The sequence below is a fragment of the Eublepharis macularius genome, chromosome 1 (assembly GCF_028583425.1).
Source record: "Eublepharis macularius isolate TG4126 chromosome 1, MPM_Emac_v1.0, whole genome shotgun sequence".
Lineage (NCBI taxonomy): Eukaryota > Metazoa > Chordata > Lepidosauria > Squamata > Eublepharidae > Eublepharis > Eublepharis macularius.
In genome coordinates, this window is record NC_072790.1 from 19,495,563 (window position 1) to 19,515,486 (window position 19,924).

Genomic DNA, 19,924 nt, shown 5'->3' on the forward strand with positions numbered 1-19,924 from the left:
TTAAAAGATCCAGTGTCGGGACTTTTGGCGTCATTCGCAAAGGCAACTAAAGAAGAGTTAAAAAGCGATATTTTGGAAGTCCGTCGGACATCTTCAAAGTATGCAATGAAGTGTCAGCTGCCTCGCGAGATTATTATTGACTTTTCATCTAAGAAGACTCGGGACACCATCTTATATAATTCGTACAATGTGGACTTGGACTATTTGGGCAACAAGGTTAAAATATTGAAGGATGTTCCATTTCTGGCTCGTAAAAGAAGATTTAAGTATAAAAGACTTGCGGCTTTCCTGAGGAAATGTGATGTAAAATACAAATGGTTGTTTCCGGAAGGCATCTGGTTCAGATATAAGGATCAAACCTACAAGATTACATCGGAAGTACAGCTGACAGACTTTTTGTTCAACCATCAGGAGTTTCAGCAAGAAGAAAGTTCAAAGTCTGAAGGGGAAAGTGGGGAGGAGGAGAGAACGAGCGCAGCTGTTGTAGCTGCGCAGAGAGAACTGAGACCGAGATGCAGGGGGGGGGGGGGGAGAAGACCTGATCCTTAATATAGTCTGTATTGTATAAGATCTACCAATCTGATAGCATATTAGAAAGTTAACTTTAAAGAAAAATTGCAGCATGAAGGGAATACAAGACATGTAGAGTAGTGTGCGTTTTTTGTTTATATGTTGCTCTTCCCTTTTCCCCAGTCCCCCCTTTTCCCCTTATATCTTTGTAGTCTTTTGTAGTTTTTTATGTTAGATATTAAAAATAAAAAAATTTACTACAAAAAAAAGAGAGAGTCTAGTAGGTAGCCTTCTGGCATTTTCTAACACGTGAGTCACAGCAGTGGAAAAGGAGAGTCTTGACTGATCAGCCATGCTGTCAGTGAGTTTCTCGATGTTGTGGTGGAAGATCCCCCTCCAGGACAAAAGGTCTGGGACCAGTGGGAATCTGAGTGACTGACTCTGCAGTTGCAGGAGGGTGTGAAACCACGGCTGGCGGGGCCAAAATGGGGCTACCAAGATGATAGACGTTCTGTCCCTCTGGATCTTGCTGAGGGCCCTGGCCAGAAGCGGGAATGGGGGGAATGCATAGAACAGGTGACCCGACCACTCGAGTTGAAATGCATCCCCAAGAGACTTTAGGACTACGCCTCCTCTGGAGCAATAGCCCTGAGCCATGCAATTCTCCTCTGAGGCGAAGAGATCTATGTCTGGGAATCCCCACCAGGAGAAGACAGGGAAAAAGTAACTGCAACATGACCATTTTAAACTTTCGAACCCTAATCAATTTATTCAGGGCCCTCAAGTCTAGGATAGGCCTCAGACCCCCATCCTTTTTCTCAACCATGAACAAATTAGAATAGAAGCCCAGCCAAGAGGACGTATGGGGGGCTTCCTCAATAGCCCCTTTCTGCAACAGAGCATCAAGCTCTGAAAGCACTTCACGCTTGGGTGGTTCGGAATTAAAGATAGGGAGACACAAGTAAGGTAACTCCAAAAATTCAATTTTATAACCAACATCAACTATGGACAAAACCCAAATGTCTGACGAAACAGAGTGCCATTCAGCCAAGGAGGTGCTCAATCTGACCCCAAAGATCGGGTCAGAGCCCTGTAATTGTCAAAAATGTTTTTGCAATTGTGACTGGGCTTTTGCCTGCTGCTGCTGTGAGCCGGCTCGACCTCTCTGGTTCTGTCTACGCCGATAATAAGAAGGCTGCGAGCTCTGGTAATTCCTACATTGGTAGGCATACCCCTGATATGGCTGGTACCACTGTTGATGGTTTTGCTGGAAGGGCCTGTAGTATGGCCTAGTGGCTTGATGTGGAGTCTGATGGATCACTCCGTAAGACTTTGCCATCAGTCGATTGGTCCTTTTCTTTGACAGGTAGTCATCAGTTCTTTCAGAAAATAACAGCGTCCCATCAAAAGGGAGGTCCTCGACCTTGTTCCTCGTATCAGGAGGAAGCGCCGTCGTTCACAGCCACACATAGCGACGTAACACCACCGCAGAAAGCAGAGATCTGGCAGAGGTGTCTGCCATGCTCCTGCTTGCATTTATCTGGTGACGGGACAATCTCGTCGCCTCTTCCTGAATCACTCGAAGAAAAAGTTTTTGGTCATCAGGGAGCCTTGGAATAAACGTCGCTACCTTTTTCCAGATGATGGAAAAGCTGGTAAGCTGCCATCATCGCCGCATAATTGGCAACCTTAATTCTGAACGTAGCTGAGGTGTAGAACGTTCTTCCCATTGCATCTATCCGTCTACTGTCCTTATTGACAGGTACGGACATGGACCCCTGCTTGGGTCTATTCTGCATTTCTTCAGTGACCAAAGAAGAAGGGGGAGGGTGTGCAGAAAGAAACGGGTGAGCGTCGTCCTTGAGACGGTAAAGATTCTCCACCTTCCAATTAGTCGGTGGGGCAGATGCTGGTTTTAGATTCAGTCCTTTCCAGAAGTCCACGAATCCGTCGATTAGAGGAAAGGCTACCGTCAGTGTGCAGCATGAATATATATGTTGGAGAATTTTGTCCGTGAACTTGGACTCCGTAGAGGACACTTCAATGTCAAGTGCCTTGGCCATTCTCTGCAAGAGCTCATTATATGCTCTGAAATCATTGGTGGGTGAAGCCTCCTCCGCCGGACCAATGTCTCTGGTTGGCGAATCTGACAGGGGAGAATCACAGTATCGAGCCCGGTCCCCTGGAAAGTCCACCTCAGAATGTGGTGTTCCCCTTGGTTCATCATATGAATAAGCTTGGAATGAAGGGGATCGAGAATCCCGTCGATATGGTCGGTCGGAACCAGGGGAGTTTCGCCCTCGATAGTAAGAGGTAACCGGTTCATCACTGAGTCGGCCTTCTCGAGACCGACTCCGATAAGACCGTGGGCTATGGCGATGACTGGTTTGGCCCCTGCCACTCCCCGATGACACCGGCGAACGGAGGTCCCATGATGTAGATCGGGGGCATCCTGAAGGTGTGGGGGGCTTGTCCAGTATTATGACGTCCTCCACCGGGCTAGCCCATGTAAGAGGGCTTCGAGGCAACCGGTGGTCTCCCGGCCCCTGACGCCTCTCTTCAGTTGGAGGACGAGTTTCAGCCGGGAGTGAAGGTGGAGCGGAGATAAGGCTCTCCAATACCGCAGTGTCATGTTTTGACGAGTGCTTGCGTTTCTTTTTTCTTTTTTCCAATACCGGTTCCTGGCCCTCCGGAACCAAAGATGGTTCTGACAGCTTCGGATCCAATGGTGTAGTTCTCGGAACCGAAGGTGCTCCGAGGGGGCGTCAGTTCCGGGGTCTCGCGCGTCGACAATCTCAAAATGGCTGTAGACGTCGAAGGTGGACAGTTCCGATGAGATTTCGGAACCGATGGCCTTTGTTCGGAGACGGCCAGTTCCGACGCACTCCGTGCTGGGGTGATCCGCGCTTCGGTTGACCTCGGTTCCGACTGACTCGGAGAAGGGCGGGGGCATGAGGCCCTCAAACTAGTCGATCCCGGGCCGGGTCAGGAAGGGGCTTTTCTGGATGTACCGGTCGACACAGAAGGTGGATCAGTAGCCGCCATTGCCCGTTTCCAAAGGGAGGCCTGAAGACGACCCTCCCGCTCCGCTCTGGCCTTGGAAGTGAAAGCCCAACAGTGCTTACATGACTGGGTGTTATGGGTCTCCCCAAGGCAATAAAGGCAAGCTGAATGGCCATCTGACCGAGTCATTTTTCCTCCACAAGTCTCACATTTCTTGAAGAGGGCTGTCTCCGACATTGCGACGACGAACGAGCTAGGAAACCTCCTCGATCGGTGGTGAAAGAGAAACTGAGGGTATGTGGGGGACACTCCGCCTCTTAGGAGCCATTTTGGCAGGAAGACGGCCGCGCATGCGTGCAGAGAGGCGAGAGCTTCCCCTGGTGTTTATTGAGCTTTGGAAATCTCCGGTATCGGCAGGCCTGCGCGTGCGCAGTCCCATGTGGGACTGCACAGGAAGACCGTAGATAAACCACCATTACTCCTCCTGTGCATCTAGGATCAGAGGAATATAGAAGAAGTGACAAGACAGCTTGACCCTTAGCAGCTATAATTTTACATATTAAATCATCCTGGGATTAGGACCCATATAGTTTGCGAAACAGCCTACAGCAGGGGTGGGCAGAATACCGATGGACTACAGAAGGGGTGCCCAACATTTCTGAGCCAGTGAACACCTTTGGAATTCTGACAGAGTGGGGTAGGTGCAGCCACAAAATAGCTGCCAATCAAATCTCCAACAGTCAATCAGAAGCCTTGCTGGGCAAAAGGCCCACCTGGCCCCTCCCACTTTCTAAAAATACTTGACAGGCACCAGGAAAAGTGTCAGTGGATACTCTATGCCCACAGGCACCACCTTGGGGGTCTCTGGGCTACAGGATGGGTCATATTGGACTAGTGAATGATCATGCCTCAGAGTGCATTCACTGCCTCAGCATGAAGGTCAGTTCTTTGCCCAGTGCTGTGGCTAACCCAGCAGGGGCAAGAAAGCACCCACACTTCGAGCGACTCTCCTCCTTGATGCCATGCAGGAGTTCCATATGACTGGGATGCTTTAGGGAGCGCAGCTGTTTTGCAGGCATGACTGAGACTTTAATACACCAGCCCAAGGCACCCACAGACACCTTTTTTGACACCTGCCAAGTTTTTTTAGAAAGTGAGCAAGGCCAGGTAGGTCTTATCCCCAGCAAAGCTTCTAATTGGCCATTGAAGATTTGATCAACTGTGCAGATGTTAACAAATGTTATTTTTGCAGCAGCTGCCACCATGGCACAAGGATCTTCATTGCATGACTGAAGGTAAGCTATTGTATAGATGGCTCCACCTACTGTGGCAGCCATTGTGTGGCAGCCATTTTGTGGCTGTGCCCACCATGCTGTTTCAGAATTCCCAAGGTATCTGCATGATCAAAAAAGGTCAAGGACCCCTGTTATGACCTTTACTTTCTTTGAGTAGATATTTCTTTTAATCTTTCCCTTAACACCCTCTGGGTAGTTTGCTACCACCAGGAACATTATATTCCAATATATTTTATTTAAGTTTTCCCTTTGGTAACGTTCCTAAGCGTCAGGCTCCTTCGTGGTTCTATGTGGCCCTGAGGATAGGAATGGGATATAGCAATGACAGCCACTCTGGGATATAACAAAACAAAATAAACTTTTATTTAGTCAAGAAGCGTATCGGTTTCATAAACGTAGTTCTCGGTTCTTAAAAGTTACTTCCTATAAACTCATTCACACAGATCTCCTATAAGGCTTCACACACAGTTAGCCTCTTTCACTAGACTCAATATTTCTCTCATAGAAATGCTTAAACTCCTCAGGTCATGATAGAGTAACTGAAAAAAGCAGCTGGCTGCCCCCGTATATACAAGTGGACAGAGAGGGAACAAGCCCACGGGAAGCACACACAAAACTAATCAAAGAATTTACAAAATTGTATCCAAAGTGCAAGTGCTATAAATAGTGGTAATTCATACATATATCAATTTCATTCACATTATCTCATTCCATATCCATAACAAACTGTACAGGGAACACCTTCACAATTGTACATCCAACAATCGGGCATAAACATTATGCCCGATTGTTGGATGTACAATTGTGAAGGTGTTCCCTGTACAGTTTGTTATGGATATGGAATGAGATAATGTGAATGAAATTGATATATGTATGAATTACCACTATTTATAGCACTTACACTTTGAATACAATTTTGTAAATTCTTTGATTAGTTTTGTGTGTGCTTCCCGTGGGCTTGTTCCCTCTCTGTCCACTTAAACTCCTCAGGCAGCACACAGCTGGCCTCTCTTTCCCTGACTGAGTGTTCTTTCACAAACATGCTCAGTTCAGGTTCCACACAGGTTATATTTCTCTCATAAATATTTCAATATAGGCAGCACACAGCTAGCCTGCTTTCTTCTGACTGAAACTTTTCTCTCCTTGCCTGTCAGTCTCAAACTCCATTCACTCCGCCCACACTCTCAGTCATCAACCAATCATATCGCTCACTCATCCCTCTCTTTCACCCCCACTCTTCACCTATCTCATCAAGCATTTAAAGACACATGCATACATTTACTTGGAATCATTACAACCCCGATGTTGTCTTTCAAGAAAAATAATGGGTTTAGAGAGTTTCCTGTATTTTATGTTTCATTCAGGTTTTATATTGGATGCATATTGTTTTTAAGTGTGATTGTAAATTACTGTTGTGGGTATTTAATTAGAAAAAGAAAGACAGACACTTCTGAAAAAAAAACTGAAACAAACATTTCTTAAATTTAAAAAAAATTAAGAATAATCTTCGGATGTTACGGTGGATGCAATCACTTGGATGCACAAGAGTATTCTTGGTGCTGCTGCAATGCCCAAAGGCGATCTTATGCAAGTAAGCTATGCAACTTGGTTGTGTATCTATAGCTTGTGAAACTTAGCTCTCTTTTCAATGTTACAACAGCAGTGTGACAGCTAGAAACAGGACATGCTGCACGTGCTGCTGTAACATCCAAAGGTATTCTAAGGCCATGCACAACAGAGACATTCTAAAAGAAACACTGATACCTTCTATTTCAAGGTCTCCAAAGGGGTTTAGTTCTGTTCTGTCAGGATCTGCAAATGGATATGAGCTGGAATCGGCCAGGCCTTGATCTTCTTCATCCAGGAAATTAAGCTTGTTGATAAGTTCTGAGAAACAGAGAAAAGAGTTGCTCAGTATAGTGACTGCCTGGGCTGGACAGGGACGATTTAAACAAACATTACATTCCGCAAAGGACAAGGAATCAGAGTAGAAGCTCTACTGCAAAACTAGACCCATGTATTTTGTAGCACAACAGTGCTTCTAGCTCAAGGAGATGAACAGAATCAGACACAGGTTCATTAACCCTATTTTTAAAAGGTGTGTCAATATTATTATGCTACTGAAAAAAACCCTTGTGCCAAAACATGCACCCCACCCACTCGCCTGCATTTTCCCATTACTAAAAATAAAAGTCTGCATGCTGCATCCTGGTCATGTCAGAAAAATTATTGCGCGATGCTTTGAACATAGCTAAGGCTTCAGCGTCTGCTGAATCGTGTGCCCCCTGAGCTAACTTCAGTCAAAGGAGTGTCTACACGGTCACTCATTAGCATGCTGTCATCTTTTGGTTGTACTACAAATTACTTAAAAAACTGCAAAGGATAACAAGCACAAAGATACACATAGTATTTACTAACAGTAGCCAAGGGGTGGGGGAAGATCACAGAAAACAAGAGACAATTAGGAAAAAGAAAAGGAGGAGGAAAGATCATAGACCTTCAGAGGAACTGGCTGATTTAGCTGAAAGCATATGCTTTGTGCAGTCCTCTTGCTCTTCATCTAAGCTGCTCAGAGCATTCAACTGGTTTACAATTTCTGTAAACAGAAGCCGGTCAAGACAATTGTAAGGAAAGATCATTAAGTAAAGGAGTACAAAGCATGCTGTTATTAGAAAAAAAGATAAAAAGGAAAAGAAAGGAGACATGTTAACTTCAGGAACATGTTCTCTTCTAGAGAAGCACATCATCACAGTTCACTCTTAACATATCTTTGCACCTGCATGATGGCTTTCCTCAGCATTTTAATGAAACAGACCACTACTGGGCATATTCTCTGAACAAAAAGTATCAGGAGATTCATTATAATCAGTTACATCCAAACATCCAACACAAACATAATATTAATAGATGCAGAGAAGAGATGCAGATATTAATAGATGCAGAGAAGTTAGCCGTGTTAGTCTGTGGTAGCAAAATCAAAAAGAGTCCAGTAGCACCTTTAAGACTAACCAATTTTATTTTTGCATAAGCTTTCGAGAATCAAGTTCTCTTCGTCAGATGCCTGATACAGAGACTGGTCAAACACAGACTGGGCTCCCTCTGCTCTTCTGTGTTTGACCAGTCTCTGTATCAGGCATCTGACGAAGAGAACTTGATTCTGAAAGCTTATGCAAAAATAAAATTGGTTAGTCTTAAAGGTGCTACTGGACTCTTTTTGATAATATTAATAGTATAACATAAAATTTATACAGAAAGGTCCCTTGTCAATTAGTGGCAGAAGTTATTAAACAGAACAGAACTTTCTGAAAATTCTGTGCACCTAACATTTTTAGGCCAAGCTACAACTTAAACATATGGCCACACAGGGCCGGATCTAGGGTTGCTGCCGCCTGGGGCAACCCTAGTCTGACCTCGCGTGCGTGCAGAGCACGTGCGTGCTCCCAGCGAGGCGTAATGATATCATTTTGGTGACGTCATCACGCAGGGCGGCGGAGGCATCGTGCGGGGCTGGGAAGCTGCCCGCGCCATTCGCCTCCCCGCAGGCGAATGGCTCGGGTGGCCTCAGAGCCCCCCGCGCTGCCTTTTGCCTGCCCTGCAGGACAGGGGGCAGCCGGCTGCCCCCTCTCCTGCAGGGCAGGCGAATGGCGTGGGTGGCCACGCTGCCCTTTGCCTGCCCTGCAGGACGGGGGTGCACGGCAAGCTGGCCGCCCCGTCCTGCGGGGCAGGCGAAAGGCAGCGTGGGGGGCTGCGAGGCTGCCCACGCTGCCGCCTGCGCACTCCAGCAGCTGGCAGCTGCTCCCGGCGCCCCCTCCCTGGTGGTGCCGGGGGCAGACTACCCCCCCTGCCCTCCTCGATCCAGCCCTGTGGCCACATTAGACCCAGCACCCAGATTAGCTAAATTAAACATCTCTGTAACATGCTGTACACATTTTTAAGTTGAAACACTGATTTTCACCACCATACTTAGCTTTAAGCCAGTGTGCTGGCCGTCATTTAACAGGGGTGTGTGTGTTGGATTAACCACAGGCAGGGCTTTTTTTCAGCAGGAACGCAGTGGATCGGAGTTCCAGAACCTCTTGAAAATGGTCACATGGCTGGTGGCCCCGCCCCCTGATCTCCAGACAGAGGGGAGTTTAGATTGCCCTCTGCGCTGCTCAGCAGAGCCATCGAAACTCCCCTCTGTCTGGAGATCAGGGGGCGGGGCCACCAGCCATGTGACCATTTTCTCCAAGGGCAACCCACTGAGTTCCACCACCAGTGCTTGCTTCAGCAGCACATATACTAAAATTGAGTTCCACCACCTCTTTTCCCAGAAGAAGAGCCCTGCTCACAAGTATCCCCAAAACTATTTTTGACCTGACCACCAACTTCCCTTCCCCAAAGTGCCTTGCAGTTATGGCATTAACCTTGGCTGTTGAAGTTGCATTCTGAATCATGGGCATAATATTAATAGTGAGAAACATTACTATGGAAGACCATTCATGCAAAATGAAAAGACATGTTTTAATATGCATAATTTCCTTGAGCTGCAAAATCTGGTACTTTGCACTATTTAGAAATAATTTGACAGAGACTGGGGGACAGTAATGGAGAATTAAGAAGAACATGCATGGGGAATTATACGAAATAGACATTATGGAGTAGAATAACATGATGACAAATGATATGGATTGCAGAAATGCTTTTGTTGGGCAAACAGAAAGGCAATCAGGATTACTTCTGGTTTCTTATGATGTAAGATAAGCATCTTATCTTTGAGAGAAGCAGTTATGAAGAGCATAGGTTCAGATAGTCAGTGCATCTATGAGAGCAATAAAGCCATATCCTTATTACAGATGACATTTTATTATTAGCCATATTGTTGCCATTTTGGATGTATGGTATCCATCTTACCTGTTCAACCAACATAAGGTTAATGAGTCAAGAAATCCTAAACAGAGCGAATCCACCTGCATAATAAATGACCATCTTATGCGACCCCCCTGATTGACAGGCATATAGATGCATTCCTGGAGACTGGAGTAATTGAGCTAATAATATTAATCCTTAGTTCATTCCTCTCTGCTGTTAGAATCCTTTCTTGTGTTTACTTTTATATGAATTAACAGTTCTTTGGGACTGGAAAATTTCAAAAAACATCACAGAGGACACCCCCCCCCCCGGCACAAATAACAATGAATTCTTCTAGTGTCTGTACACTATCAGCTGCACTTAGCTGTATGTTTACACTATTGCAAGGCGCAGGTAGAGCTACTGTGGTTCCAGGGTAGACAGTTTCAGGTGAGTAGCCGTGTCGGTCTGTAATAGAAGAGCAAGATTTGGGTCCAGTAGCACCTTACATACCAACAAGATTTCCAGGGTATATGTTTTCAAGAGTCAGAGCTCTGTTTATCAGATACGAGGATTGGAAAAAGGCATCCTTATAATCCACAAGCAGAAGGTGAGAGAGGTACTATAAATCAGAGTGTCAGGAAGCTAGCTATAATACATGTTGTAGTTAGTTTGATAGAGCCTAGGTGTGAAGTGCAGAAAATTAGCATTTGTAATGCGAGAAAAATCCTGTGTCCTGATTCAGCCCTGGGGCTCCAGTGTGTTTATAGTTCTGGTAATCCTTCCTCTTGCAATTCATCTCTTGCCTAGTGCCCTTCCCACTGCTTATTATCCTCTCTACTGTTTGGACTGGACACTGGGCTACATTAAATAGAGCTTCTCTGATTTTTCTACTGGGGGAAAAAGAATTTGCCTTCATTAAGACCCTCTTCAGTAGCAGCAGGTTGCTGAGTTGACATCCAAATGACAAGTGCTACAGCAGTGCCCTGAATGGCATTTTAAATTTAATTGGTACACATTACCACCTAAGAAAACCACTCTCTCCCATACCTGGGGTTGGAGCCAGCCAGCTTTTTCACTCAATCTCACTTTATTCTTCTCCTCGCTACAGCCCCAGTCCTACATGCCTTTTTTCTATGCAGGTCCCATGATCTCCAGCATAGTTTTTTGGAGAGATCAAAGGGGACGCCCTCCTCTCTTTTCACCACCAGAAAATCTGGTTGAATCCAACTACTGGTATCTTCTAGGAGATAACCTCGAGCAAGAGAGAGCTGCAAGGCTGATAGCTCTTGATCTTCCCCCCACTTTTTCTCCTGAGGTTAATATATCACTGTCTCAGCAGGCCTCTGGCCTGTACTGAACGGCATATGAACTCTCTCCAGTGCCTTGATGTGGTCTTGCTAGTGAGCCAGGGATCAAGAAGAGGTAGAAAGGAATGTAGGCCAGCATCAGGCTCACACAGTTTCTCTCCAGTGAGGTCCCAAATGCCAACCATCTGTGCTGCTAGTCATACCTGAGCCGCAGGCTGGTCACCCAAGGTTCAGGTGAAAACGCAAATGCAGTATTGTAATATAAATTGTACTAAATAATCATTTAGAAGGAAAAAAACCACTTTAAAATCATTACAGACCAAGTCAGAAAGCATTTTAGACATCACTCTTTTTGGAAAAGACAAACCTGTAATTTTTGCAGCCTTTTCCTCCTGATTCACTCTGTTTTCTTCATCATCTTCATTATCTTCTTCAAAATCATCTAAATTCCCAATGTCTGCCTGCTTCATACTCATCAGACTAGCGAGGCTTTGCATGTCTTCATCCCTTTAAAAAAAATCAATTTATCTACATCAAATAAATGGCTGACAACACGAGCTTCTAGCATCTCATCTTGTACAATGTCCAAGAATTCCCTGAGGTGTAGCATTCAGACCTGTTCATTCCAGCACCTACATTTCAACTTAAATCAATAGCTATTAATTCCCTTGAACTGTATGCAGCTCAAGTTTAACAATAATTAAGTATAGTCAAGTTGAAATCAATTTAAGACAACCCCATCATGGGGTTTTGAAGGTAAGAGATAAGCACAGGAAGTTTGCCATCGCCTGCCTCTGCATAGCAACCCATCCAAGTACTAACTAGGGCCAACCCTCCTTAGCTTCCAAATTCTGGTGAGCTTAGGCTAGTCTGGGCTATTCAGGCTGCTACCTCTCCCCAAGAAATGAACCAATTCGAACCTGTTGCCAGGGGGTGGGGATTACAACTGTGTCATGGCCCTGACCTGATAGCTCAAGCATGGCCAATCTTGTCAGATCCTGGAAAGTAAGCTCGGTTGACCTTGGTTACTATTTGGATGAGAAACTTCCAAGGAAGACCAGGGTCACGATGCACAGGCAGGCAATGACAAATCACTCCTCTTAGGCTCTTGCCTTGAAAACTTCAGCAGGGGTCATTTGCCGTAAGTCAACTATGACTTGATAGCACTTTCCACCACCAACTATGTTATGAAGAAACTGAAAGAATAGCAAGACAATTGGGCTAGACAATACTAGAACAAGGAAACAAGCTGTACCTTTGTGCCAATGCTAAGGTCACCTTAATTACTGCTTGGGGCAGCAACTTGTACATGAGTATAAGAATGATCAGCATTTAGTGCTTATATAGGGTTTTCCTTAGTGCCACAGACCTTCACGTGCATCATCTTTGTAATTCTCAACAACAGCTCTATGAAATAGACTACTACTATCTCATATTCCAAATGAGGGTCTTTGGCTGAGAAAAGAGATGCTTAGCAGAGATCCTGCAGGAGATTATGGCTGGGGTGAGACCACACTGCACATTCCCAACCCACAGCACATTGTTTAAACACTATACCTTCTCTGTAGTCACAATAAACAACTGTAATCAACTCTATGGCATAGTGGACAATTTTCTCAATACTTGTAACTACATTCAGGAAACATGCTTATTACTCCAAAAGAACTCTTTGTAACATGGGGTAGGGAGCAGAAATCACCTACTTTCTCACTCCAAACTTACGTTGCTTTCCCTTCCCTTAGGAAAATGCATGATAAAGAGAACTGCAAGGTGGCAGACACAACTTTCTTAGACAAAGGCTTGAATTTTAACTTGACATCAGTTTGAGTTGGCATGGGACTGGCATATTGCTTCATATTAATATTGCTGGTGGCAAGAGCTTTGCGGCGTCCAGAAGGAGATTCCTTAAAGAAAAAGAAACACACCATGAAATAATATGGTTACAAAATAAAACTGTTATTATTTTTATATATATATATGATGTACAGACAAAGAGAGAGTGGTTTGGGTTATTAAATTATGACATCAACTGAAGTGGATAGCTCCAAATTTACAAGAAAAACATTCATTCATTCAGTTCAATTCGATTCGATTCAACTCAATTTATATTCCATTCACCCTGCAAGCAGGCGCAGAGCAGATCACAGGCAGTAATAAATACAATAAAAACATTTTGCATAAATTAGATTAAAACATATCAGTGAAAGTCTAAAATGGACAATCACCCCCATATTACACATAACCAAGCATTAAAAGACATCCATGGGGCAGAGTGGCCAGCCACTCGAGGCAATCTCCCCTCCCGGTAGGAGGCAACACTCCCCTCCCGGTAGGAGGCCTGGTTTTTGGCCCGCCCACCTCATCCCCAAATGCCTGGCGGAACATCTCAGTCTTGCAAGCCCTGTGGAAAGATAATAAATCTGGCTGGGCCCAGGTTTCCACAGACAGAGCGTTCCACCAGGTTGAGGCCAGGACCAAGAAAGTACTGGCCCTGGTCGAGGCAAGGCAAACCTCCCTAGAGCCAGGGACTACCAGTAGATGATTATCTGCTGAACGGAGCACTCTCCGGGGAACATATGGTGAGAAGCAGTCCTGCAGGTATGCTGGTCCCAGTCTGCTAAGGGCTTTAAAGGTTAAAACCAAAACCTTGAACCTGATCTGGAATTCCACTGGGAGTCAGTGCAGCTGGCACAAACTGGTGTTATATATAACCAGAACAGAGTCCCAGTCAGAATACGTGCCGCTGCATTCTGGACCAGTTGTAACTTCTGGATCAGACCCAAGGGCAGCCCAGTGTAGAACGAGTTGGAGTAGTCTAACCTGGAGGTGACTGTTGCATTGATCACCTGACGAAGATGGAAGAATGCAGATTTGGCAATTGCTATGATCTGGGCCTCCACTGACAAGTAGACATCCAAGACCACGCCCAAATTCCTCGCCAGTGGCATAAGTGACAGCGGCATCCCATCAAGGGGTGGGAGCTGGAACTCAGAAACTGTCAGCCCACAGCCCAGGTAAAGGGATTCAGTTTCAGTCTGCTCTGTTTCAACCAGCCAGTCATAGCCTCCAAAGTTCTGGCCAGATTTTCTGGAGCGGAAAGCTCCACATCAACTGGGTGAGGGGACGCATGTAGATGTTAAATAACATCAGGGAGAAATATCTAACATAAATTAAGTATCAACCAGAGCAATTATTACCGCATCAAAAGTTCAACAACAAAATTACAGTGACAAGTAAATGTTATTAGGAAACAAATGAAAACTGCTGATTCACATATAACAAACAGAGCGAGTTTTGTATAGTGGTTAAGAGTGCAGGACTCTAATCTGGAGAGCCGGGTTTGATTCCCCACTCCTCCACTTGAAGCCAGCTGGGTGACCTTAGGCTAGTCACAGCTTTCTGGAGCTCTCTCAGCCCCACCGACCTCACAGGGTGTTTTGTTGTGGGGATAATAATAACATACTTTGTAAACCGCTCTGCGTGGGCATTAAGTTGTCCTGAAGGGCGGTATATAAATCGAATGTTATTATTATAAAAGAAAAGTGTAAGTTTTCATATGCTACTTCAAAAGCAGATCCCTCAGTTCAATTTGCATTTACAGAGCTGCCATGCTTATCTAGTTTAAAAATACAATTATTGTTATGCATAGTAGAATAATAAATTGAAACTCCCTGATCACACTTTCTACAAATTGCCCCAAACTTCAATCTTAATGGTATTCTTTGATTGACAGCAACAGCCACGAAGGGGGAGAAGTTGCTTTGTTTGGAATAGTCACATACGTTTAACTTGATTCAGCTGACAGTATTTGCATATTCTTAAGTATTTCTTCTGAGAGGACCTAAATCCTTCTCTAGTGTTTGGTGCATTTTTGAAATTCTACATGCACTAATAGTTTTGTATAATATTACTGTGCATAATCTGACAGATAAGGCTAGGGTTTTTTTAAAACAAGGTATTCTTCAGGGATGACATATTACACTGACTTATTCTACTGGGCAGAAATGTCAAGTATCTTTAGGAAAGAAAGCCTGCTTGAATACTTTGATTGAATTAGTGCATTTTATTCAAGAAAAATGACAACCACAGTGAAAATATATAATGCTATTTCCAAATGGTTAACAGGACCTGATTTTTTTTGGTCTGGGTTAGCCAGAATAATCTTTCTTATCAAATCTGTGCTGATGTTTGGAACAACACAGATAAGTAACGTATGCATTTTTATTTACAATGATGGAACAATGTTATGATGCTATGCTTTTCCAGTATTAAGGGGTCCTGTACCAATGCTGTAGAGAATCATATTACAGATATCATCAACTCCCTGTGTAGGCTATTTTTCAGCCATGATATCTTTTACAGAAACACTTTTTAAAAATCCTGCCAAGAGGGATTTGTTTTCTTTAACCTTTTTATTTAAAATTCTAATTTCTCATTTTTTTTAAAAAAAGTTTGAACACACAATGGGAAAATATTCCCAGATAGCCACTCAGAGTTATTCATAAAGTCTGTATTGATCTCTATTCAGAACTGACAAAAGTGATCATAAAGTTGTGGTGCACTTTAAAGTGGGAAGACATGACTTCAGGATTGTCACCTATGCTAGATGTGAGACATTTTGCTTTGTTTAACCATAGTCAGTTGTCCAAAACCATGCCACTATACTACGGTTAGCAGGTGCCTGTGAAACCAGGGACTGAAGCTAGGGTGTGAAGCTGGTGACTGGGGTCGCCCACCACCAGGAGTACTTCTGAAATTACAGCTGATTTTCAACTGCAGAGATCAGTTCCTCCGGACGGAACGGCAGTTTCGAAGGGCAGATTCTGGCATCATAGAGCTGAGCTAACTCCCCTCTCCTCTCCTCAGCAACTACCCCCCATCTCCAGGAATTTTCCAAGCTAGAGTTGGCAGCCCTAAACTGGTTTTGCATTATGTACAAAAGTGGTATCTTGCTTTATTTCCTTCTGCTGCTCTGCAACCACCCTTGCTATTAGTTTCAGGTGAGGCTACATTGAGGGGAAAACCAGAGCTGCTTTTCCACATTCCCTGCCACTCAAAGGTTCCCAATTGAGATACAATATTGCACAATATTGTTTCAGCACAAGGGTCATCCTATAACCATAACTGTCACGGGCTGGGCCAGCCCAAGCAGGGTGGTTCAAGTCCAAACCTTAAGGCCAAAGTCAAAGGGGAGTTCCAAGAGCGAAAGCCAAGTCAAACCAGTGGTCAGAGCACAAGATAAAGCCAGGAGTGGGTCCAGAGTCCAAGAGCGACGTCAGGCACAGTCCAAGGTCAGTCACCGATAGCATCAGGTCCAAAAGCAGGCACAGGCAAGGTTCACAGACCACAGAGTGGTTGCAGGCAATAGACACATTGCTTCCACGCCCGGCAGTTCCTCCAGACTGGCTCTTATAGCCAGGCGTGGTTTTCAGCCAGCTGCTGGGGTTTCATCCTGACGTTACTCATCGTCACTCTCCAGCAGCTGGCGTTGGCTCGAGAGGCGAGCACTGCGCCGTCTCTCCTGCAGTTCCAGTCTCTGGCGCTGCCTGCGGTGTTCCTTGGGCGTGGGTGAACCTGGGGGGGGGTGGAGGCTCTTGGCTGCACTGCACCTGTAGAAGTCCCTGGCTGAGCTTCCCCTGTGGTATTGGAGCTAGAGGGTGCTGGTGTCTCAGCTGCTGGCTACAAGCTCTGATCAGCCAGCAGCTGTTGCTCCTGATTGCTGGCTTCTGCTGAATCAGGGCTAGGGCTGGCTACAAAGGGCTCCTCTTCTCCTGAGGAGTCCAGGCTGGCTACATGAGGCTCCTCTCCTCCAGAGGAGACCTCACTCTCAGACTGGGCCATGTCACCAACTTTAACCAGGGCTCATTTTGAGGGGGAACGCACCGGAACAGCATTCCGGCAGTACCCCCAAGTAAGGTGGCTCCGCCCACCTGACTTTAGGGCCATTTAGGCCTCGATTGGGGCCAAAATGGCCCAAGTCTGGGCCAAAATGGCCTGGATCGGGTCGGTGCTGGGCGGGGGAACCTTCCCTGATCTAGGCCGAAATGAGCACAAAATGGCCATTTTCGGCCATTTTCGGCCTGGATAAGGGCCAACAGGGCCCGGATCGGGTCAGTACCGGGCAGGGAAGCCTCCCCCACTGGGCACCGACCCAGTCCTGGCCATTTTGGCTCTGACCCGATCTGGGCTGTTTCGGCCCTAATCAGGGCCTGAAAGTGGCCTGAAAATGGCCACTTTCTGCCATTTTCTGCTGGGAGTGGGGCCGAAATGGCTGAGATTGGGTCAGTGCCAGGTGGGGGAAGCCTCCCCGTCCTGGCACCAACCCGGTCCTGGCCATTTCAGCCCTCATCCGGGCTGAAACGGGCCCCAAAATTTCCATTTTCGGCCATTTTGGCCCCATTCCCACTGGGATCGGGGCCGGAACAGCTGGGATCGGGTCAGTGCCAGGTGGGGGAACCCTCTCCTGCCCGGCACTGACCTGGTCCTGGCTGTTTTGGCCCCAACCCAAGCCCAAACGGGGCCCAAATGGACATTTTTGGCCATTTGAGGCCCGTTTTGGCCAGGATCAGGACCAAAACCGCCAGGATTGGGTTGGTGCCTGGCGGAGGACCCCTCCCCTGCCCAACACTGACCCAAATTGGGCCATTTGGGGCCCCATCCAGGCCAAAACGTGCCCAAAATGGCCATTTTGAGCCATTTGGGGCCTGCTTCAGCCTGTATTGGGGCGAAAAGGGCCCTGATCAGGCCACTGCCAGGTGGAGGAACACTCCCTCATCTGGCAGCAGCCAAATCCTGGCAATTTCTGGCTGGTCAAGGGGTGTGGCATATGCTAATGAGTTATGCTAATGAGTTCCTGCAGCTCTATTTCTACGAAATGACCCCTGACTTTAACCATAACTCTAACCCTCAGGACCTTCTCACCCTTCAAAACAACCTTTTCCAGAACAATCCACAAATACTACTGGGTGCGAATGATGTCAAAAACATTTGCCTTGTCCCCTGAGCCACCTTCTTCAAAACTGAGCTTTTATGCCCAGCAAAAAACACTCCAACATCTCACTTCTTTCTCCACCTGAGCAACAGGGACACTTCTCTAGCTTTATGGCACTCCATCTATTCAGCCAGCCTGAGGTCAGCCCTGCCACACCAAGCCATCACCGTTCTGGCCTAAACTGGGACATGAGAACCACAACAAGTGAGATGGAAAAAATAGAAATCTTTCTAGGAGTAAACATAATATAAGGTGGCTCTCCAAATGTCTTTTTTCTGCAGCAACTTTTGCTTTTCACAACTTTGCCAAAAGATCTAAGAAAATCAGTCAGGGTCTCACATCTTCTACCATACTCTCAGCAAAGGTGGGCAACCAAAGCAACCAAAGCAAAGGCGGGCAACCAAAGCAGTTTCCATTACAAAACCAGGCTTGAAACTGCATTGAAATGTGCCCAGATACTTAATCTCACCCAAGAACATCTAGAGTTTTCTTCATCTTCCTCCAATTTAGTGTTAAGAAGAAGGATATACACATTTAAGGATCAGATACAAAACAGAAATTATGAGCTATCTTCTTATAGTTGGCAACGTATTTGAAACCTGTGGGCAGGGCTGACACTTACGTACAAACTTGTTCCATTGCTAGAACAATATGGAGCTAATGAAGCATGGACATTTCCTTTAAAATAGAGTGCCACACCTCAGTTACCAATCAACACTCTCCAGTGTTACAAACATACAGCACTCTGGCAACCACTGGCACAGTGTGCAAAGTCAAATGTGTACTTGCGTGAAACTACCACCACTATCACACTGGGTTGGTGTTAGGAGCTCAGATGGATTCTGATGAAGGGAAATTTGACTCTTGAAAGCTCATAACTGAAAATCTAGTTGGTCTTTAAGTTGCTACAGACCTGAAGCTTGCTTTTCTACTACAGATTAATACAGCTATCCACCTGAAACTATCCAGATGGATTCTATTGTTCTAACTGCATTATAAGCCTTTAGCTCCTGCCCTGCCCCTCCCTTTGTTTGGAAAGGAGAGACTATGGTGGCTAGATTTTGACTCAGGCAAGGAAGAATGCCTTTAGCTATTGTTTATGGATACAGAATGGAATCTCTTTATGCTGAAATCTAGAGGTGGGCACGGACTGCATAACGGACCTAATTTCCCCACAAATTTACCTAGTTCGTCGTTCGCGAACACGCGGGCCGTGGGCGCGTGTTCTTTTCACGAAAGCGCCGAACTTTGGGGTGTTCTGTCCGTCTGTCCGTTGGCCCGTTATGCCAGGATTCCCGCCATCCCCGCTCAAACAATTTCCTAGGCAACGGTGTGAAGCCACCTTCCCCGTTTGGAACACACCAATCTCAGCCCAGGAAACCTCAGCCAAACAGAGAGTGCCTAGAGTTTCTGTATAAAAGACAAAGCGCACGAAGCCCCGCTTCCTTTTGCTGGCACAGGGACGCGAGTTAGCTTAGCAACTGCTTGCTGCGGGGAAGTTTTTCTTTTTGAGAGAGCGCGGCTTGTGCCTTAGGAAGGGCTTTGGGGCTTCGGTTGCAAGAGAGCTTACTCTATTATCCATTCCTGTTTAATTTTTTTCGCCTTTCAATTCTGGTTTTCTTGAGAGCACTTTTTAAAAAAATCCTTTTACCGTACTATCGGGTTACTCTGATTTCTTTCTGCTTTCAAATCCTTGGGTTCTGGGGCTCAATTCCCCACCCTCCAAACGATTCCTTATTTCTGGGTTGCCGGTGGGTTCTATTGTGCTCTGACCCCACCCACTTGCAGACCCACAGTGTGTGCAAGGCAACTTTGGGCGCTGTCTGCTTGGGTTTTTCCTTCTTTCCCCACTTTCTTTCTTGGCTGCTGAGGTGCAAGGGGAGACTGCTATTGGGCTCTGTGAAACACCCACTCTCTGGCGACCAGCAGCTCTTTTTGGGGGCTCTCTCTGCTTGACTTCTTTCAAAGCCTTTCTCTCCCTAAAT

At 45.8% G+C, this 19,924-nt stretch overlaps 1 protein-coding gene across 2 annotated transcripts in view; it reads right to left on the minus strand.

Moving 5' to 3' along the window:
• The window catches only part of EHBP1 (EH domain binding protein 1), a 411,820-nt gene that overhangs the window by 223,566 nt on the left and 168,330 nt on the right, over positions 1-19,924 (minus strand). The window contains exons 6-9 of one of the 2 annotated variants that reach the window (XM_054974440.1): positions 12,671-12,852; positions 11,316-11,455; positions 7,306-7,404; positions 6,573-6,695 (exon numbers count right to left, since the gene is read on the minus strand). In XM_054974440.1, the coding sequence (XP_054830415.1) occupies positions 6,573-6,695; positions 7,306-7,404; positions 11,316-11,455; positions 12,671-12,852 (544 nt within the window). The remainder of the gene's footprint in view (positions 1-6,572; positions 6,696-7,305; positions 7,405-11,315; positions 11,456-12,670; positions 12,853-19,924) is intronic. The other variant, XM_054974434.1, reaches the window with a different exon arrangement.